The 21,731-nt window shown below is 38.1% G+C and overlaps 3 protein-coding genes and 2 long non-coding RNA genes across 19 annotated transcripts; 3 read left to right on the forward strand and 2 right to left on the reverse strand.

Moving 5' to 3' along the window:
* The first annotated feature begins 1,474 nt into the window (after window positions 1–1,474).
* LOC131303777 (uncharacterized) lies at window positions 1,475–3,230 on the forward strand. 2 transcript variants are annotated; one of them, XR_009192193.1, is made up of 3 exons: window positions 1,475–1,765; window positions 1,867–1,935; window positions 3,212–3,230. It is a non-coding gene; the product is annotated as an uncharacterized LOC131303777 (long non-coding RNA). The 2 variants fall into 2 exon arrangements; XR_009192192.1 differs by lacking the exon at window positions 3,212–3,230 and adding an exon at window positions 2,013–2,087.
* LOC131303776 (uncharacterized) lies at window positions 2,196–2,912 on the forward strand. Its single transcript, XR_009192191.1, has 4 exons — window positions 2,196–2,288; window positions 2,392–2,475; window positions 2,567–2,671; window positions 2,831–2,912. It is a non-coding gene; the product is annotated as an uncharacterized LOC131303776 (long non-coding RNA).
* A 1,655-nt stretch (window positions 3,231–4,885) lies between the features above and the next one.
* Window positions 4,886–11,504, forward strand: LOC131303781 (protein FAR1-RELATED SEQUENCE 5-like). Of its 3 annotated transcripts, XM_058330792.1 has the most exons (4): window positions 4,958–4,976; window positions 8,272–8,351; window positions 8,623–9,198; window positions 11,046–11,504. In XM_058330792.1, exons 3-4 carry the CDS (start codon window positions 8,638–8,640, stop codon window positions 11,229–11,231), a joined length of 747 nt encoding a protein of 248 aa, XP_058186775.1. In that variant the 5' UTR covers window positions 4,958–4,976; window positions 8,272–8,351; window positions 8,623–8,637; the 3' UTR covers window positions 11,232–11,504. The 3 variants fall into 3 exon arrangements, with proteins under 3 accessions (XP_058186773.1, XP_058186775.1, XP_058186772.1); XM_058330790.1 differs by lacking the exon at window positions 8,272–8,351 and having other exon boundaries at window positions 4,886–4,984; XM_058330789.1 differs by lacking the exon at window positions 4,958–4,976 and having other exon boundaries at window positions 7,619–9,198.
* A 635-nt stretch (window positions 11,505–12,139) lies between these two features.
* On the reverse strand, window positions 12,140–14,191 carry LOC131303780 (flavonol synthase/flavanone 3-hydroxylase-like). The gene is made up of 3 exons (XM_058330788.1): window positions 13,627–14,191; window positions 12,810–13,137; window positions 12,140–12,389 (listed from the first exon to the last, which is right to left on the reverse strand). The coding sequence occupies exons 1-3, from the start codon at window positions 14,091–14,093 to the stop codon at window positions 12,177–12,179; spliced, it is 1,008 nt and encodes a 335-aa protein (XP_058186771.1). The 5' UTR covers window positions 14,094–14,191; the 3' UTR covers window positions 12,140–12,176.
* Window positions 14,192–15,081: 890 nt separating this feature from the next.
* LOC131303778 (pentatricopeptide repeat-containing protein At1g77360, mitochondrial) lies at window positions 15,082–21,731 on the reverse strand. Of its 12 annotated transcripts, XM_058330782.1 has the most exons (5): window positions 21,560–21,731; window positions 18,569–20,300; window positions 17,619–17,679; window positions 17,408–17,516; window positions 15,082–17,299 (listed from the first exon to the last, which is right to left on the reverse strand). In XM_058330782.1, exon 2 carries the CDS (start codon window positions 20,261–20,263, stop codon window positions 18,824–18,826), a length of 1,440 nt encoding a protein of 479 aa, XP_058186765.1. In that variant the 5' UTR covers window positions 20,264–20,300; window positions 21,560–21,731; the 3' UTR covers window positions 15,082–17,299; window positions 17,408–17,516; window positions 17,619–17,679; window positions 18,569–18,823. The 12 variants fall into 12 exon arrangements, with proteins under 12 accessions (XP_058186765.1, XP_058186767.1, XP_058186770.1 ...); XM_058330784.1 differs by lacking the exon at window positions 17,619–17,679; XM_058330787.1 differs by lacking the exon at window positions 17,619–17,679 and having other exon boundaries at window positions 15,082–15,550; window positions 17,408–17,521.

Raw genomic sequence — 21,731 nt, forward strand, 5'->3', positions numbered from 1 at the left:
GAGAGAGAGAGAGAGAGAGAGAGAGAGATGTGTTTTACGTTAGGAGAAAAAGAGAGAGAGAGAGAGAGAGAGAGAGAGAGAGAATTTAACGTTAAAATATAGGAGGAGGTTGAGAGATACAAGGAGAGTGGAAAGTGAAAAAATAGAGATAGGGGAGAAATAAGTGTGTAGTTATTTTAGGATAAATAATAGTTTAAATTAAATATTTATACACACACATGTGTATATATATACATATATAGATTTAACTAATAAATCCTATTTTCTAATTTTTTAAAAATTAGAATTTTACAGTTAAAAATGCATATGGTATACAACCTTTATAGGTGTTACATCTATATAATAAAACAGAGCTGTGTTTGAATCCAAAAGACAACCAACGCTCCAGATTTATCCTCACATCTTAGATAAATCTTCACCCTTCAGGCACGATCCCAGAGAGAATGCAAAATACGTAAAATACTCCCCCTCTCTCTACCTTTCACACCACCCCCCCCCCCCCCCCCCCCCCCCCCCCCTTCTTTTCTCTCTTCTCTCACGAACTCATCAGAAAATCTCACCCCGCACACTCTCTCTCTCTCCGATTTCCAGACCCCCCCTCTCTCTCTCTCTCCGAATACAACCTCCCCCTCACAAAGCTCCGCTCCACCCCCTCCCATCACGCAGGTTAGCCACCGCCTCGCTCTCCCCGTGCCGGTGGGAACATGAAGAGGCAAATTGATATCAATTGGTAATTATTGATAATTTTTTTACAGAGAACGTTGATTCATGCCCTTTACGTTCCTAGAATGGGTATATATTGTTTTCGTTAACTAATCTTTTGTTCCAATACGTTGATTCATGCCCTGTTCAAAAAATATTTAGTTGCACATAAATTGCGTGTACCTAATTTGTAATCGGTATGTTAGTCTTCGGACCAGATGCATCCAAGGTGTCTGTAAAAATGCCTCATACAAATAAAATTGAGACTGTATATTAAATTGCTTTGTCATAGTTCATAGTGTTCCTTGAACGTGGGTCGGTTGAATTGCATAGTGTTCCTTGAGCTCCTAACTTTTACGTTTTCAAAGATATAATCGTAGATATGCTATTAGCGTTATCTTTTTATCATTTGGCTCTTTAATCTTAAATAACATGATCGAGTTACATTCAGTTCGAACGGGAGTCTTCAGGAAAAAGTTTTCGACCAGTGAAGAACCAAACCGGAGTTACGGATTTCGTAAATTGATAACTTTTTTCCGTAAGCCATCTACGAATTTCGTAAGTTTTTTGTAAACAGTTTTGCTTTGTCATAGTTTTCCCTTTACCCTGGCCTAGCCAAAGTCAGAGTTTTGGTAAAAGCTCATATCCTTATTTCTATGCATTTAAGGCCTAGCTAGAGTGCAAACCACTTGATAAGTGATATAGCCTCCTATCCAATATTTTCTTCCCAATCTTGGTTTGTGATAATTTTTTTTTGTTTGTCTTTTTGCATTAGGCAATGAACAGCTGGGGAAAGCCAATACGTGTTAGCAATGGAGAAAAAGATTCATGGGTATCACCCTTTGACGTATCTTCTATCTTTATTTTGAAAAGAAAAATTGATAGTCAATTAGCTAAATGACATTCTAATTTCTTAAAGTTGCTTATACACGTATTTTAGGAACAATCTGGTAAAGATATATCTAAAGGAACACTTGCGCAACGTGCTCGACGAGAACGAGAACGAATTTTTAAACAAACCACTGAAAGGCGATCGGAACAACACTCGCCGATAAATACAAGTGTAAGACTCTTATCAATCAAAATCATGTTTGACTATCTACATCTTCTAACCATGTTTTTTTTTTTGTAATTCTTTCTCAATTGTTGACTTTGTACGTAAAGATTCAACCTCTCCGAGATGGGCATATTAGAGCCGATGGGCGAGACCACCATGCTATCCATGTTCATGAGGTAGGTCTCCATATAAATATGGAGTTCCTTGCAAACCTAATTAGTACCCGTAATGTAATTTATGTATTTCTTAACAGGATATACAAAAACTAGGGGCAATGGCTAAGAAAAGGAAGGCAACGTATGTAGGGAGTGGAAAGGAAAACTCTGAGGTATCACACGTTGACACAACACACGATAACACATGTCTTCTACCTTTCATTTGAAAAAAAAAAATAGTCCTTAAGTAATATTGCTTCTCTCTTTATCCACATGTTGGTAAAGAGATATCAAAATTAGCATTGGCACAACGCGCGCGACGGGAATGAGAACGAAACCTAAAGCAAAGCACTGCTTGGCAATGGGATACCAGGGTAAGACTCTTTTGAATATAAACAATGACATGCAACATGAAATTAAAAAAAACAAATATGATAGTCAATGCAACTGACTGAACTATTCGCTGGTTATTTATAGACACAACCTCTACACGAAATACATGTTGGGGATACCCGTGATGAGCACTGTGCCAACATTGGCAACAACGTCCATATTCATGAGGTATTCCTAAAGCACGCTCTTTATGTTATAATTATTTTAATTAGCTTTGTTAATTTTGTAAAAACACGTTTCATTATGCATTACTTCAAAGGATACACAAAGGGCAGACACAACTGCTCAAGCAAGGCAGAAGTCAAGTTATGCAGATAAGGGGAAAGGGCTTCTCACCTATGCTATTGAAAAGGATACTTCTTTGGTATTATTCCTGCACAATATTTTCCAAATGATCCAAAAAAGTCTGTTGTGTGGATTATTTGGAGTTTAAACAAATTTGAAATTATGTGCCATAATTATTGTAGCCCTACCTTCTTTTATTGTTTGAATCTTTTAAATATTTAGTATAAAATTCTTATAGGTAGAACCACTTCGAGACATAAATGTTGGAGTTGAAGTCCAAGAAGAGCGGAATGTGAACATCATACGTGTGCGTGAGGAACTTCGTACACTATTTATATGGAGACCATGAAAGTAACAATCAAACATCGATACCCCCTTCCAAGCACGAGACCGCCATGGAACTTAGGAAGCCTTTGTTTTGGGGCTCGACTCCCACGCGCGTGCTATTAATTCATGTGTTCAACTATCTATATCTTCTAACCATTTTTTTTTTAATAATTCTTTCTCAAATGATGTTCACCATGCTATCCATGTTCACGAGGTAGGTCTCCATATAAATATGGAGGTTCTGCCAAACCCTAATTAGAACCCGTAATATAATTTATGTGTCTCTTAACAGGATGTACAAAGAATAGGGGGAATGGCTAAGAAAAGGAAGGCAACGTATGTAGGGAGTGGAAAGGAAAACTCTGAGGTATCACACGTTGACACAACACACGATGACACGTCTTCTACCTTTCATTTGAAAAAAAAAATTTAGTCCTTAAGTAATACTGCTTCTCTCTTTAGCCACAGGTTGGTAAAGATATATCAAAATTGGCATCGGCACAACGTGCGCTACGGGAACGAGAACGAAACCTAAAGCCAAGCACTGCTCAGCGATCAGAACAACATGAATGTTATTGATTTTGAAAATTTGTGTAAAACTTGAATATTATTTGCATCTCGAATTGTCCTGCACATATTCCAAAGTTTAATTTGTTCCTACCCATTTTTTTAACATGTCCTCCTTTTGCTCATTGTTCTATAAATATCTTTAGTTGTATTCCAAATATGTTGCGCCGTGCCTTCAGGCACGGGCATTCGTTAGTCTATTGACTAAAATATAACGCCAATGTTAGCGTCTCTTTCATCCAAAGGCATTACCAAGATTCGCCTAAATGAGGCTCACTATGCGTGGTCAATAAACAAGATCATGGATTTGGATTATATGGCTGATGAAGAGAAAGTTATTAGTAAATTCATGATTATGGAAGCCGAAAATGACTAGAGGGCCAAGCTTCACAACATGATGCCACATTTTCAGTTAGATTGGGTGCGGTGGAATTTTGTGATTTTCGTCACGGTTGCGCTTTGGAGAGATGTTTCTTTTGAAAATTTTTTGGTGTCATGGTTGATTTCTTACTAACTGTGGATGGGTGTTTTTTTCCTTTAAGTCGTGGCGCTATTAGATCGCCCCGAGTGTTGGGATGCCTTCTACGAGGGCTTTTCATGCTCTATTGTAATGCCTCATATTTTAGATTCTTTTAATTTTTGTAATTTATTTTCCAAGAATAGTAAAATTCTTTTTTTGGTGTTCAAAAAAAATATTACGGCTATGTTACGCTTCTTAGGAGGTGTTCCGCTTTTTTAAGAAAAATAACTTTTTGAAAAAAAAGATAATTTCAAGCTCAAAAATTATGTGTTTAACTAAATAATTTTCCTACCAATATGGATCTTGTTTGATAAATCTCATTAAGATCTTTTAAACGGTGTAAAAAAATTGAAAAAATATTTTTCATTTTCATTATATTTGAGTTTGAAATTACCTTCTTTTTCTAAAAAATTCTTTTTGGAGAAAGTGGAACACCACCTAGTGATTGGTGCATATTGTATCCCAAAAATGGGTATGTACCCAAAATGAGGTTTTGCTCAAAATTTGACCCAAATTTGTGAAAAATTTAGAGTTAAGGTTGAAAATGCTCTAAGCATTATTCAACCCCCCAAAAAAAAAAAAAATTCTGTACTTTCTAACACAGATACTCCCTCCGTCCCTTTTTTTGTGTCCAGTATTCCATTTTGGGCTGTCCCTTAATAAGTGTCCATTTATAAAGTTAGGGAGATAAAAGTTGGTGTATTGTCTATTTTGTCCTTAAAAGTATATTTTATTTTGAAAAGTTAGTGAGTAAAAGTGTAATGATGATGGGTAAGTAGGAAAAGTTGAGGAAAAAATTGATGTGAAAAGGTGTAATGATGATGTCTTTTTAATAAGTTGGAATTACGAAGCAGGACACTTAAAAAGGGACGGAGGGAGTAATAAAACGGGGAGAAAAAATAAAACAGGGAAAACCCAAAATCAGTGGGTGATCGAAGATCGAAAGAAAACTGAAGTAGCTTGAGATCAACTGATCAAGTATGCTCTCTCTCTCTCTCTCTCTCTCTCTCTCTCTCTCTCTCTCTCTGTGTCTGCGAGAGATACATCTGTTTCTGTGCACGTATGTAGGATACACGCGCGTGTTTTATATGCGTCTATTTCGCGCAAATTGTGCGCGAAGGTTATGTTTCAGTTATTTCAGCCCACAATTAAAGGATTTTCAGCCATTAATTTGCATCTGGTTCAATGTTTCAGAAAGTGATGAACTTTTCATGTTTGCAGTTCTTTCAAGCAATGGAAAATTTATGCTTTTTTCTGAACTTTTTGTAGTTTAATGACTAATATAAGGTTCAAGAACAGAAAGAGATTAATTTTTGAATCTTGGGTTTTGTAATTATGAAGGACCCTGAAATTATTTGCAAAAGAGGGATTTCTGGGTGAAACAAGAACAATGTGGAGAAATTTGTTGGTGGGAAATGGAATAAGGATGGTATTTCCATTCACAACTTGTAGATTTGTTAATGTTTCCTTCACATTTTCTTTTCCACCATGCCTTCCTCTTTCTCTTTAATCACCCAAAATGAATGACTATCATAGATTCATAACATCCAGCACTAAAACTGAATCCACCACTAAAACAGAATGCAGATTCATACATGCAACTCTATCATAGAACCAAATGTTGTATATATGTGAAAGAAAGTATAACATCATCCAACGCATAGAAAATTACGTATTGCTAAACAGGAACAATTGGAAATAAGTATTGCTTTGTGCATCTGTAGCCAATCCTTTGATGCATTTCCAGATAGGATAGGCCAGTAATCCCCATCCAAATAAGGTAACCGAGCTGCAGTTACATATCCTTTACACTTACTTAACATTTATAAGTACCTAAATTGAAAGAATTCACTCATGAAAAGAAAACTAAAGCTTGCTTAATGATACAAAGAGCAAAATCATCACATATCTGTCGCTTATTTGGCTAGTCACAAAATCATCACATAACAGATTCATAAACCAGTAATGCTGCAAATTCATAACTCAAAAGCATGATTAGTTTCATAAGTTCCCAATTAGATACAAGGTAGTCTGATACAATGCTTAAGGGGGGGACCACCAATCAGTACTAATTTTTGCACATGCAGCTTCTAGAAAACAATAATCCCGCACACAATTGAAAAACAGGGGGGGGGGGAGGAAGATTGTTTTCTTATAATTAGGGATTACGTCCTCACCTAGCCTCACACGATCATCCATCCCGAAAATATCAGCGATATCTCAAAATAATCGTTGATCTTCCTTTTGGTTGGACTTGGAGTTAGATTTTTTATTGAGAATGAAACCCTAAGTTAGGTTACATACTCGAAGGGAGAGAGAGAGAGAGAGAACTATGGCTATGGGAGATGCATTGAACGGCTCCAGACGTAGTTTTGGTCAAGAGTTGTGTATGTAGACTTTCTCTTCAATAAACCCACACGACTCTCTCTCTCTCTCTCTCTCTCTCTCTCTCTCTCTCTCTCTCTCTCTCTCTATATATATATATATATATATATATATATATATATATATATATATATATATATATATCGGGGCGGTTCCAGTGACCCTTAAAAAAACCTCCGCAAGTTCCCGATCGAATTTTGATGATCCGAGCCGCTCAATGTAATCAGAACATGATTTTAAGGGTACCCGTGAAAAATCAGCAAAAAAAATGACCGGGAAAGGCTTCATCCAAACAGTTTTTTATTAAACTTTATTGAACGGTTCAATAAAAAACTGCTCAAATCAAGCCCTTCCCCGGTTATTTTTTGTACAATTTCTCGCGGGCACTCTTTAAATCACATTCTGAACACATTGAGCTGCTCGGATCATCAAAATTTGATCGGGAACTATGAGATTAAGATTTGGGGGGTTTTTTAGAGGTTTTTTTAAGGGTCTCCGGAACCGCCCCGTATATATATATATAACATAACCCCGCACTTAGGTTTTCATTCTCAATCAAAAAATATGAGTCCAACCATAAGGAGATTACCGATTATTTTTGGATATCACTAATATTTTTGGGATGGATGATCACTTGAGGCTATGGGAGGATGTAATCCTTAATTGTAAGTAAACAATCCCTATGTTTTCCAAATTGTGTGTGGGGTTACCGTTTTCTAGAAGCTGCGTGTGCAAAAATCATTTGTTAGTATTGGTCAGTGGTTTTTTCCCCTACTTTAAGCATTGAATTAGACTACCTTTTGTCTAGTTAGAAATTGATGAAACTAATTGTGCTTCTTAGTTATGAATATGCAACATTACTAGTTTATGAATTTGTTGTGTGATGATTTTGTGACTAGCCAAATAAGCTATATGCGATGATTTTGCTCTTTGTATCATGAAGCAAACTTTAGTATTCTTTTCATTAGTGAATTCTTTCAATTTAGGTACTTAACAATGTTAAGAAGAGCTGCAAAGGATATGTAACTGCAGCTCGGTTACCTTATTCGGATGGGGACTACTGGCGTTCCCTTTCTGGGTTGCATCAAAGGATTGGCTACTTATGCTTAAAACAATGCTTATTTCCAATTTGTTCCTGTTTAGTAATACGTAATTTTCTGTGCTTTGAATGTTGTTATAATCTCTTTCACATATCTACAACTTATTTGATTCTGTAATAGAGTTGCATGTATGAATTTGCATTCAGTTTTAGTGCTGCATGTTATGCATCTATGGCAGTCATTCATTTTGGGGGGTTGAAGAGAAAGGGGAAGCCATGGTGGAAGCGTTGTGGATGGGAAAAAGACCAGATTTTTAGGTGCTTTGTTTAGTTTACGCAAATGTTCTACACATACAATGGATTGGCGCCGATTGGTTGTGAGAGGTGGAATGGAATATTTTCCCTTACAATTTAGTTTCGGGGTGGGGGGTGCAAAAAATTTGCTCCCGTTACAAAATAGACCAAATAGGTTGTAATTGGAATCACATAGTTGGAGAAAGAAATGGGTGCTTTTTAGAGGTGAAGAACAAAGTAAAATCTTATTGCATAGTTTAGGGCTAAGAATGAAAAAAAAAAGTCTTCTTTGAGGATACTTTTTATTTGGTTGATACTTGTTTTTGAGGATATATAACCAACATCAAACATAAATGTTCCTCAGCAATTAAGTTGTAGAGGGGTATCTCAAATTGTATGTTTAATGCTTCTTTGGCCATTTTGGGATGGATTTTATGTGGTTTTAGAACTTAGTCAGCTCGTCAAGTTTGTATATATAGGTATGTATATTCAGAATTTCTTGTTTGTATTGGTATGTAACTCTCCCGGTTTTGATGGGTGACTCGAGATTCAAGGGCTATGGAAATTGACGCTTATGTGTAGTTTTGATTCACAAGCTCATCATGTAGCAATCCTATCAGAGTTAAGGTAACAATGTCCATTTCTACCTGTTAGCTTGATTATAGGGATATTTGTGTGCTTTGAAATGCCATTTTGAGGCTGTGGAGCTACCAAAATTTATTTATCATTTTCGTGACAACCCTAAGTGCTTTAAGGGAGATTAAGTAAATGATAAATCTACGTGTAGCAATGGAAGCCCCATTGAGTTTAAGCAGTCATACAAATTGTTCACTTTAACCGCAAAACTCTTAGCTCTAGGGGAACTTTTTGATCTTTAATGCTGTAATTATTTATGTAGGAAGCTACGAGCTTAATGGTCGGAACCTCCGGTGGACATGATTTTTTTGGAACTGAAAGCCGGTCTGACGATGAAACTTTTGATAACTTTGGTGAACATGAAGCCAAAGAGGATGAGCTGTTACACGGATGTGATTCTTATGGTGCCTTGGATGAAAATCTAATATTCATCAAACCATCACCTAGCGGAGTACATGAGGATAAGTTTGAACCATTTATTGGAATGATTTTTCCATCTTTAGATGCAGCAAGGGATTTCTATTATGAATATGCCAAGCATACAGGTTTCACCATACGGACAAACCGAATTCGACACTCTCAAAAGAACATGGCTATAATAGGACGGGATTTTGTGTGTTCAAGAGAAGGTTTTCGTGCAGCAAAACATGCACTTAAGAAAGACAGGGTTCTTCCTCCAAGGCCAATTACAAGAGAAGGGTGCAAAGCTATGATTAGGCTGGCGGCAAAAGATGTAGGTTCATGGATTGTCACGAAATTTGTCCGAGATCACAGCCACAAGTTAATGACTAAATGTAACTTTGCTGGGGAATTGCCAACCGTAAATATACTCAGTGAGGTACGTATGAAATTCAATGTCATAATGGTGTTTATGACTTGTTGAACTCAACATTTATATAAAATGTCGAATATGATACCCTTATACTTTGGCAGCGTCACAAGGTTTTCATTGGAAATTTGAGTGGAAAATTGCTAACTTGTTGAAAGTGTATTGTAATCGCTTGTTAATTTCTGTATAATTTTGAGGGTTTGGTTTCCTGTTTGTGGAACTTGCTTGATATGCTCCATAACTGCGCCTGCTCTAGAGTTGCATTAAAGCTTGACTGCTTTGGGTATGGTAGTGGCTAAGGATGGCAATATTTCTTTCGGAAATGTGGTATACTATAAATCACATAGGTAGGAAAATAGGTTCGCGTGGCCATTTTTAATGGTTATTGAGGGTCAACTGCTATTGTATTGGTTCCTCACTGTCTTGCCTATCACTTAACCTAGTAGATGGAAGTATGTAAACCAAGATTAACATGTTATTGACAGTTTCATCTCTGAAAGCTGTTTTAGTTCAATTTCACGCAAGAGTCAATCTCTATGTCAAACCATACAGAATAGTGGAGTCAACTGCACAACAGGAATTTCAGTCATCTGATCTCTAATCTTTTGCTCAACCAGAGCTACCTCTAGTTTCTCACAATTGTACTTCTCAGTCTCTAATCTCTTCTAGTAATGCCCTATGAAGCACCGATACCTCTAGAGGTCGACGTATTGCAATGTCAGACACAGCGGGGACACGTATGGGACACGTCACGTATTGCAGTGTCGAACACAGCGGGGACATGTATGGGACACGTGGCGTGTCCTATAATTTAATTTAAATTTTTGAGAGGGACACGGCTAGGGACACGGGGGGACACCGATGGGGACACAGCGAGGGTCAAAGTGTAATTTTTTAAAATTTTGGGTATCAAACTGTAATTTTAAAAAAAAAATCAGGGGTCAAACTGTAATTTTTCAATTGGGTTGTATTGAACTTATGGATGTCTTGTTTTGTTTGAATGGTATTGGAACTATGGATTTTTCGTTTTGTCCACATTTTGCCATTTAAACTTGGGAAAAAATTGAAAAGGAAATATAAATAAATATACACGTACCGTGTCCCCCGTCGTGTCCGTGTCCTCATTTTTTTAGAATTCCTGTGTCCGTGTCCGTGCATCATTGGTGATGCCACTCCTGCATTTTAGATCTCAATGTCTTCAGTTTTTCTAAATTTGTGTCGTGGAGATTAATTGGGAACTTATAATGAGTGGTGGGCTCATGAGCTAAGCCTTGGAAACGTTAATGTTAGCAACATGTGATTGGCCATTGTTGCTAATGTGCTTCAAGCATCGAAGTGGTCTTGGCAATTTCATTCATAGTCATACAGCAGTAGGGAAGAAGGAAGTTCTAGCATTGGAGATAAGAAGCATTAATTTTTTTTTTTCCCTTTTAACAAGTATTTCTTGTTTTATCATGCACAATGTGGGTGTTGAAAGGCAGGAGTTTTCTTCGTCGGAGTGGAAACAGAAGTGATGGCAAGAGAGATCCTTACTATGATGGTGCTCAAAATGTCTCTGAGGTCTTTTACGAAAGAACCTTATAGTTGTAAGTACTCATTTGGCCTCCTTTGTGACCAATTCCACAGAGGAGTTGATTGTGCGGAGATGGTAGTGGGGTTGGTGGGAGGTGGTGTTCTATGGAGAGGGGGAAAGTAGATGTTGCGGAGAGAAAAGAACCTTATAGTTTTGGCTTGTTTTGTTTGTGTTATACAGCACGTTCAAAACAGTGCTTTCTAGTTATGATCTTCTTTAGATTCATCTTTACTTTAGTTCCTATGTAGCAGCTGACCTTGAGTATCTACAATGTTTTTTGCAGGAAGAGAAAGACAAGAAAATACTTGAACTTAACAATGAACTGCAACATGAAAGAGAACGGTCTTCAACATTCCGGGAACAACTTCATACGATTCTTAAAGATCTTGAGGAACATGCTGAGTTTATGTCTATTAGAGTTGAAGATATAGTTAACACAATGAAAGGTTTTGAACTTGATGACGACTAGCCTTTGAACACCAACTAGGTTTCAGTTTTCTAGGTTAGTGTAGCTTTCGTACGCCCATTTATGACGGCATCTTGTCCTTCCACTCCTAAACGCCATTTCAACATCATCTGAAATTTTTCGCATTACATAACATCTAGAACATATTTAATTATTTATGATATAATAGGAGGAATGCAAGCATTAGTACTGTGTATCTTTAGTCTTGACTTTGTTTGTTATACTGGGAGATACCATGTTAATAGTGTAATATATAGAAGCTGAGAGTGAATTTCAGTTTTCATTGTCCACACAGTACTTGTAGTTGTAAGATAATCTTAATATTGACAAATTTCAATGAAGTAGTGAGAGAATGCTTAATTTGAGAAGTACCAGGGGCATTCAAAAGAATATTTCTTTTCTGATACATTAGCCTTATCACTGTGAGATTTGTGGCCATATGATAAAGCTAGTAATTCGCAGGAGCATGATTCATTAATTTTAAAATAATTTTTCAAGTCGCTCTGTGAATAATCAGCCCAATCTGATTATGGTAAGTGCATGAGTGATGGTCAATGAAACTAAATCTCACTATGGGATTTTGTCAAGCCCACAAAAGATCATATTACACGAGTAAATTAAGCCACATATGTTGACATCTACCAATATTCACACATTCAGCTATGCAAAAGAGAGAAAAATCTCCAGCTCTCATACTTCTTGACCAAACCAAAAAAGTACAACAGTCGATCCAAGCAAAATCTCATCTATTCTAACAAATGTGTCTTTACGGGGTCCACACCCCTGAGGCAGGATTTAAAAAGGAAAAAAAAGTGCACACACACACTCCAAACAGCTGAAAAATCTCTCGACACAGAAGCACGGGGGTTTTCGAGACAGAGGAGATTGTGCCCTCACACCAGTACGATCTGTAATATAAGTGTACTTATCATACCAATTAGTTATAAATTACAGTGGGATTTTGTTGAGTTTGCAATAAACATAATCACTATACTTCTTGGTTTTGTACTCTGGGGGATTGTCTTCACTAATGAGCTTGGGATGTGGGCCAAGTTCAAGCTCTGATGGGGGCTCCAAGAAAACTGGCCATGACATTCTTGTGTTCTCCTTGTTCACAGTTGATCTATGAAACACACTCTTGTACTTGCCATTGCTCAAAATCTGTCAAATCCAATATTTAACAAGTTAATAATTTGTTAGATGGTAAAAGTCATGATGGTTTCTTTTAGTAAGAACTGCAAATTTATTTACAGTACATGACTAAGGAAAAGATACGTGATGGGACAGGAATTTTGAATCTTGTCACATAATTCTTCAAAATGAGATGCGTTCGCGCTCTCAATACTTGTTCTCGCGAATTTTAGTAGTTTAAGAAGTAATTCAAGGATGTTTTCACGCTCACGCTCGCGCTCTTGCTTACACACGTGGTCGCAAATTATTTGACTTAGGTCGTGACTAAGGGACTAATGAATTTTTATTGTTCCTGCATATTTTTCATGTTTTACGATTTTATTGTTCTAAAGTGATAGCTAGGCGCACGCATGAAATTTTTGCCAACCATGAAAGGAAAATGTACATTACCTCAATCTGGTCACCAATGTGGATGATTAGGGCATTAGGGATGTACTTAACATCATACCAGCTGCCATCTAGGAAGGCTTGGAGCCCTTGGACTTCATTTGGCACCAGAATGGTGATGGCACACATATCAGAGTGAGCCACCACCCCAAGGGCCAAGTCAGGGCGGGGGCACGGTGGGTAGTAGTTAATCTTCATCAGGTACACCAACTCATTGCCGCCAACGGCCGCCTTCAACTCCTCCCCTTCAAGCCCTAACCCAAGTGACAGGGTCCTTAGCAGCTTTTCTACAACCCCATGCAAGTGCTTAGCATACTCCTCATTTGCCTCTCTACAACAGAATCAAGAGAATTTTAATTAGATGTAACACATCAATGAATGCCTAGTTTGATGATTGTGTTGGTACGTGTTTGTAGGAAATAGGGGAGGATAGAAAAATGGAATCATGGAGAGCAAGCTTGTTGATCGTTGTTAGCATTGTTTTTAGCAGGCCGCATAATGTTAACGGAAGTAGTAGTGGGAGTAACAAATGATACGTAGCAGGAATTAGGTGTAACAGTCGTTAAATTTTGAAATTATTTATGGTGACAGAGTGCTTGAAAGCTGAGTATTGACCTTAGCGGCTGTGAAGCGGGCCAAAAATTGGACACAAAGTGGTATGCATGACGAATCAGTTGACATGCACACGAGTTTTTGGTAGCACTAGTATATCGGAGTGTAACGGTAGCGGAGGGTCGATAAACTGAGACGTAGAGGCCGATTGCAGCCCTTTGAACTTCTTACAAGTTACAACAAATGAGAAGAAAAAAATGTGTCAAACCTGTAAGAAGGTGGGTTTTTAGGCCAGAACTGGTAGTTAATAGCATGAGGGGGCCATATCTTATGGAACAAATGATCAACCCAACCTTTCTTCCCTTCCACTTCCTTTTGCAGCTTAGTTCCATACCCTTCCACACTCTTTGACCCAACAGGCTTAGCATAAGCCTCCTTCTCTTCCTGTGGCAGCTCAAAAAACTCTTTCCCGACTTCCTGCAATTTCCTAATTGCTTCTCCTGGAATCTCATGGTTCACAATTTGGAACATACCCCATTTGGAACTCGCGTCGACAATGGACCGCACGAGGTTCTCCTCATGTGGGTCCGAGAAATCGACGATCGGGACTTTGCGGGCTTGCCCGCCGTAGGTTGTGAGTCCGGGCTGCTCGTTTTCTGGCCTGATGAACTCTTGCGGTATGGTGTCTGTCGACTCCGAGGCAATGGCCTGCACTCTCTCCATCTGGTCCATCATTTTTCTTTCTTTGATCACTAATCAACCTTTGGTTTTCAAGCAACTCTCATTTCCTGTTTATGGAAATGTGCTTGTGGGCATGTACCAATATATACGCACATTATGAGAGGTTGAGAGGGAAAAGTGGATATCTATAGGCAAGAAACTCTTGAAGTTTTTGTGGTCATCAAAATATTGTGATACTAACAGAATAGCTCCCAAATTAACAAAACATCCACATAGCTTTGTCTCATGCCGTGCGTTCTTAATTAAACGAACGGTACATATGTGTGAACCCCAGGTTGAAACCTCGTTCCATGTTCCATGTCCGGATGTTCCACATAGCTTTGGAACCCCAGGTTGAAACCTCATTCCATGTTCCATGTTCCATTCTTAGGGGTGAGGACAGATGGAAGGTAGACGACTTGACGGGCTATTTAAATCCTCGTATGATGACAATCATTAGCATGAAGAATTTAAGTCAAGCGTGTTAAATAGTTCCAAATTTATCAATTTGAGCTATTCGATTATCCAATGCCAGTTATAGATCTCTCGATTGGAGACACTAAGCATCGAGTAAGGATAATCATCTATTTCTCTCCACTGCTGGTAGAGCCATTTATATATGATTTGGTTCGACATTTATGTCAGCCGTATATCTAAGTTGACTTTGGTTCGCAAGTATAATTGACACTAGCTAGCACTTGGGATTTCACGTGGATCGATGGTTGATATAACTCTCTTAACCACTATCCACTGCTACATTCCCAGCAGGATAATAGAAGTTTTAGCAACACTTCTATTAGCGTCTCCCCATTGTCGAACCGCTAACCCGCCTCCGTTACTGTTGACGCCAGCCAGCCGACATATTCCTGACGTAAAGTTTATTAGCAACGCCTCCCAAAAACCACATCTACTGTACCAATTTTCAACACCCTCCTTAAGTGGAGCCACAAGACCAGTTGGGTTTTCTGCGCTATATAAAGAAACAGAAAACGATAAACCAAAATTTAAAGGGAATTGAAATCCCATATATAGCTGATTTCAAATCAGAAGAATACATCCAAAATTTCATCCTTCAGGCTTCAGTTCTTCCTTACAAAGTGAAATATCCGTCTAATCGTATAGATTAAGATTGAACAATATGAGTAAATCTTAATAAACTGACATAAACTGTACAAATGCAGCACCTGAAAAATTGCACCAAAATCTAAATAGCACTTTGAACATCAAAAGCGTGGCTACTTCCATCAAAACAGAAAGCTTGAGACCTAATTACCAAACGATGTATAGTGGACGAGGAAACTCCAGTGGCAGGAATATGCCAGAGCCTATTCGTCAGTAAGCTCTTCAGCTCGAAGGCCAACTTTCAGCCTTGAGTGGGGGCATCCCTAGCACACTGATACATACTTTATCTTCTGGCCTTCCATTCCATAAAGCGACTAGCTAGACTGCTGATCTTCTGGAGTGGAAACAGTCTGTAATCGTCACTGCAAATAAGCAGTGTGTGCCGGGTGACATACGACCAAGTTTGTAGCCTACCTCTGCTGAATGTTGGGGACAAGAAAGCGAAAGCAAAACACTGCTTAAGAAGAATCCAGAAAATCACTCTCTGTTTATTTACAAAATACACTGGACTAGACCAATTCTAATACCATCCAATCTATACCACAGATGATATGATTAATAGCACCAAAGATTTGATAATACGTGGACAATAGACATGGGACATAATTACAGTTGTTCTAATGGAAAGGAGTTCTAAATGCCAGAAAAGGAAAGAGCCAAGGACCATGAAAGGAACAAATCACTATTGGTTATTCAACATTGATGAAAATCAAGAGACCCAAAACATCTGAGAAGAGATTATACTATTTCTGACGGTATTACTTGTATGAAATAAAAGAAAAAATTACGTGTTCAGTAACTTAACTAACCAACCACATTTTCCCTTTGAACATTGTCATTTACCATTTCAAGATAATATTAACCACATATTATTTAAGACATGATATTTCATCCTTGACGATCTACAGAGGGAGAGAAGGAGGGGATTTGCAACCAGAAAGGAGTCAAAAGGACAAAAGACTAGACCATGACCAGAAAAAGAGAAAAGAAGAAAGACTGATGCGCCATTTATGCCATTATCACATCAGGTGTAAATTAGCAAGTGCCAAGCGGTGCCATTTGTGCCGTACACGTTAGAATATTGAGCCATCTTTCCAAAGGCCTCTGCAGAAGTGCCATTTCATGCTTTTGTTACAGTGCTACATGGTACTTTCTGAAATTTCTTCGTTATTCATTTTTTAACTCTATTTTCAGAATTTTCAATAGCGAAAGCAATTAAAGGATGAACATAATATTGTTTTGCAGTCCTGGGAGGGGCACTAAACCAACTGCATCCACCACAAACCTAATTTTTCTGTCTCCTGCAAATAATGAATGTTAGAGCATCCAACTCAAGACTAACTGGCAATGAGTGGAGAGGCCGCCCAGGCTCATATACTAGTTTTAGAGAAGATAATTAACCGATGTGAGACATACTCCAACACTCCCCCGCACGTACGACTCCTAACTCGCACATGGAAAGGTAAACAAAGGATCCATAACATATGGATCACAATAAACAACGGTGCACTTATGGCACAAGCAAGGGGAAGCAAATTCTCCGAAACCCTAGCTCTGGTACCATGTTAAAGCATCCAAACTCAAGATCAATTGGCAATGAGTAGAGAAGCCACCCAAGCTCATATACTAGTTTTGGAAAAGATAATTAACCAATGTGAGACAAACTCCAACAATGAGAAAAGCATTTTGAACTCCAATTCACTTTTCACATATTTCAACATACTTTCTCAACTTGAACCACCGCCAGTGGGTTGAGGTTAACATTTACCCATGAATTACTGCCCAAAGACTTTTTTGAAAATAACTATAGAACATTTCTGCTTTCGTAATTTGCACTTTGAGATAAGAAAATCCATGAATGAAAACAAAAGGACGGACCAAAAACACAAGACACTTGTACAGGACCTGAACAATTAATAAGTGTTGCTGATCAAAAAGTAAGTAATAGGAGTCTGTTCATTTTTTAATATAAGGCGGATGCTTCATATCCTCGGATAGGATCTAATAACATTCACGATGTGTAAGTTCTACAATATTGTAAACTGGTTCCAAGCATTCAATACTTTCCCACTCTGAAAGACATACCATCAGGGCTAGGCCTTCAACAGCAGCAAGAACCACACGCAGGAAGAGTACCATTGCATTTAGGGAAAGAAAAAATGAAACGTATAAAACACAATAAAAGAAAATGACAACATTTGACTTACTATGGTCAATTCCTAGAACGTTGTCCAAGCCACGGAAAGGGCCACTTCTATGGACCACTTCCAGGAACTCCTGGACCTCCACCATCCCATTTCTTGCCTGAAGCTGAGCCTTTCCTACACGCATCAGATTCCAGTATGTGAAGGCTTTGAAGGAATAGAGATAAGAAGTTCAAAAAAGTAAATATAACCTACAGAAGACGTTGCAAAAAACATGCCAACAAGTTAACAGCCCAGAAGAAATCGGTGCTTGTTCTCAACTTCCATATTGATTGCTTTGATTTCAAAACACCATGAGTATAGATAATATCATAATGGCAGTTCCCAAAAAAAAGACAGAAAAGAAACAATGGTGGGTAGATTATGATTCCAATGAGAATATGTTTTCCTCCTTGAGAGATGTGGGTTTTAAGCAACCTACTCCCACCAAGGGAAGGAAAAAGCAGAGAACAAAAAACGACAAGTGGGAAGAGGAAGAAAGAACAAAAGGTAAGGTTGCATAATAATGCAGATGCAGAAATGGTTGGACATAGTCCAAATGACAAACTAGGTAGTTCTTCACAACTATTTTCAGAACAACAGGTGTTTATAAAAGAAACTCATGATGCTTTTCTCACATGCTAAGCAAACAAGGTCTGAGAACGTAGACACCAATACAAGGAAATATCTTGCTTTTCACATTTTCAAGAAAAGCATTGCCAATGTACTCGGTTACAAGCTTTTGCTAATTTGGATAAGGGTCCTAACAAATATAGACAACTATTTGCAATAATACAAAAAAAGTTTAAAAAGTTAATAATCGAGCTGATGGTCATCTTCTAAGAAAGGTCAGACCACCTCGAAAGTTCGTGTGGAAATATCATGCTTCTAATTCCAAAGGTCCTGTAATCTATCTCAGGTAGGAGGATCTCCTTCCAAAACTAGTAGCATAGGGAGACGGTGGAGAAGCAGTGATACCAACTTCTGGCTACCACCATGTTGGGGTGTGAGAGAGAGAGAATTTCAAGTTTTGAATCTTAATTTCTTAACTAGTTTACCATTGATCGGAAATAGAAATCCATGTGGAATAAAACCATTAGAGTTTGAAGTTAAGAAAAATAGCTGTACAAATCCTATCAAACAGACAAAAACTATATTTGTGTAAATGCAATTAGACCACCATACCTCAATCCTCAACTAGTGTCAAGAGGGGAAGTCCCCTGTAATTTTTTGAAACAAGAGGGATCTGCCTACCTGAATCCCAAACCTCAGGAGAGTCCAGTACAATATACCAACACGGCATCATATCTGAAGAACAAGAAAATGTGGCCTGAAAACACAGAAACAGTGACCTGCTAAAATAAAGACCTGATCTCAGAACTCCTGCTGCAAGCAGCAGGAGCCTTCATTGTTTTCGTAAGCTTGTTTAAACAGAATGTATCAATCAAATAAAGGCTCCTTGACCAGAAGATTCAATTTCTGGTTAAGAAATTCAAGTACATCTTGTCTTCCTTCCTTAATAAGCAATTGTCTTAGCCTCCCAAATGTTACCCTTGATGGCCGCAATCCCTTCTCTATCATCTCTTCCAATAGAACACAAGCTTTGGAAACATCACCATTGTCACACAATCCATTAATAAGTGCAGAGAATGTGTGCATGCTCGGAACAAACTGTTTTAACTTCATGTAGTTCCACACCTCACGAGCCATCTCAAGTTCATCCCTGGCACAAAACATCTTTATCATCATTGTATAGGTGTCTGCATCTGGATCACAGATCTTAATCATCTTCCGGAAGACCCTAAAAGCCTCGTCGGTCTGCCCTTGACCTATCAAGCTGTTTAGAATAATATTGCACGTCCTGGAATTGGGTCTGACCCCCTTGGATTCCATTTCGTTCAAAACCCTATATATGTTTTGAAACTTTTTTACTTTGCAAAATGCACTAATCAAAGCATTGTACACCGCCACATCAGCCTCGACACCATTCCTTTCCATTTCAAGGAAAGTTTCAACTGCCCTTTCAATCTGATTCTCTATCCCATAAGTATGAATCAAAACACTATATATGAATGAAGTAGGCTTACAACCTTTCGCATCCATATCAGTAACAATTTCAACACCTTCTTCAACCCTCCCAGCTTTGCAGAAAATGTCAACCATGATCCCATAGGTCACTATATCGGGGTTGCAACCCATGTCAACCATCTCCCTAAAAATTTCCCTCGCCTTAGGCAGATTAGGATCCCTTCCCCATCCCTCAATCAGTATACTATAAGTTTTTGATTCTGGAGTGAATCGTTCTTTCATGCTATCAAAAATCTCCTGGGCCTTTCTCACATTCTTGGACTTGCACAGAGCACTCAACAAGCCGTTAAATGCCGCTAAATTTGGCGGCACGCCATATGTTTCCATGATGTTGAATGTGTAGATTGCCTCATCTACCTTCTGGGCCCTAGCATACTTTCTCATAATAATGCAAAATGTCTCAATATTCAGCATTCTCTTGCTCCTCATGATATTCACAAGATCCCAAACAATTTTATACTGCCTTATCTTGGCCAGAGACTCAATCATAGTGTGGTAAGCTCTGATGCTGTGCTCGTAATTACGTTGCATACCAGCCCATTCGAAGAATCGGAATGTCAGCATACCAGCATTTTCGAATCTCTTGATAACTTCTTCGACAACATCAGGTGAAACCCTAATTCCACTCTGGTCAAGGGCAGTGTCAAGCCCTGATTTTGGGTGAGACATCAAAATTTTGCATATACCTTCTGTGGGGTTCAAATATTCTTTTATTGTTTCTCTACTGTACATTCTGGCTAACATCATCCATCCCAAAACTAGCTTGTTGCGACAACAGAGATTATTGATCATCTTGTCAATAAGCAAACTAAGGGCACTTCCAAGTTTCCTGGAGCATTGGAAACTAATTAGTAATACTCCTAGACCCACAGAGTCGTGTAGTACACATACATTTTCACGCTTCTAACAATAGAAATGTTGCTGCAGAAATCCTAACATAATTACAGCCTTTGATGCATTAAATGGGATGTTTCAATGACATACAAATGTACTGGAGAATTGCACCTGTAATTCTAGGGTATGGGTCGTCATTCTAGGATTTCTACATCTAAATGTCTGTAGTTGTTTGGTAATAATTAAGAAAACTTGGTGTAAAGATGACAAAGTCACATAGCATTTGCAAACAAGAGAGTTTTCGGGTTTGCAATTTAGATTTCATCCCCACGGCCAATTGAAGATTTGGATAATGCATGCCAACTGGTACCAACTGCAAAAAAAGAAACAGCTTCTGTTGCAGCCACATAAAGACACAACTATCTTTGAGGACGAAAACAAGAGGCTCATTTACTGATGTGGGCCTTTTTACTTCATAAAGTAAAATGTTTTACCTATTTTCCGGTATTTGGTTGTATAAAAAATGAGGACAACATTTTAAGGCTCCGTTTGTTTAGACGTAAAATATTTTACCTATTTTTCGGTGTTTGGTTGTATAAAAAATGAGAAAAATATTTTACGTGAAAAACATTTTCCATCAATTTAATGAAAATGACTTATCCTGAAATTTTCAGTAAGTTATTTTCCAAAATGAACCAGCTGCCTTCTACTGCAATTCTCACTGCTTAGTTTCTTCGATCGTCAGTCCTGACACATCTTCAATTCCAATAATCTCAGATCTCTCCACCATTTAAGTCCTCCCCTCTACACTATTTTGTTGATTTTTTAAAATATTTTCAAGTGCCAACAAAAATAAATGTTCGAACTTTATTTTCTAAAAAAACATTTTACATCATAACAAATAGAGCCTAAATGTAAAACATTTTCCATTAATTGAATGAAAACTTACCCTTGAATCTTCCGTAAATTATTTTCCGAAATGCTGTGTTCTACTGCAATTCTTATTGCTCAATTTCAAATCCTCTCAATCGACTAACCCGAAAACATTGCAAATTTCACCTTCCAAAGAACTCGTTTGACAGTATTCACACGTACCCTAAATCAGCAGAGAACTTACATATACATAAATCTAAATATATGTATATTGTACGCATCCACACACGAACGCACACATACACACATTGAGTGATGCGTACAGAGAACGAGAGCGAGAGAGAGAGAGAGAGAGAGAGAGAGAGAGAGAAGAGAGAGTACCTGGCCAGACTGATCGGAGAAACGCCGGCGGCGGTTGTGAAGGGAGTGGTCCAGCGAGAGAGGAGAGGTCGAGGTGGGGGTTCGAAGCTTGTTTTGTTTTGTGTGGAAAAAGGCCCAGGTTGAGTTGTTTGTATTGTTCCTGTCTGTACAAAAGTTAATTGGACGGTACAAA

The sequence above is a fragment of the Rhododendron vialii genome, chromosome 10a (assembly GCF_030253575.1).
Source record: "Rhododendron vialii isolate Sample 1 chromosome 10a, ASM3025357v1".
Classification (NCBI taxonomy): domain Eukaryota; kingdom Viridiplantae; phylum Streptophyta; class Magnoliopsida; order Ericales; family Ericaceae; genus Rhododendron; species Rhododendron vialii.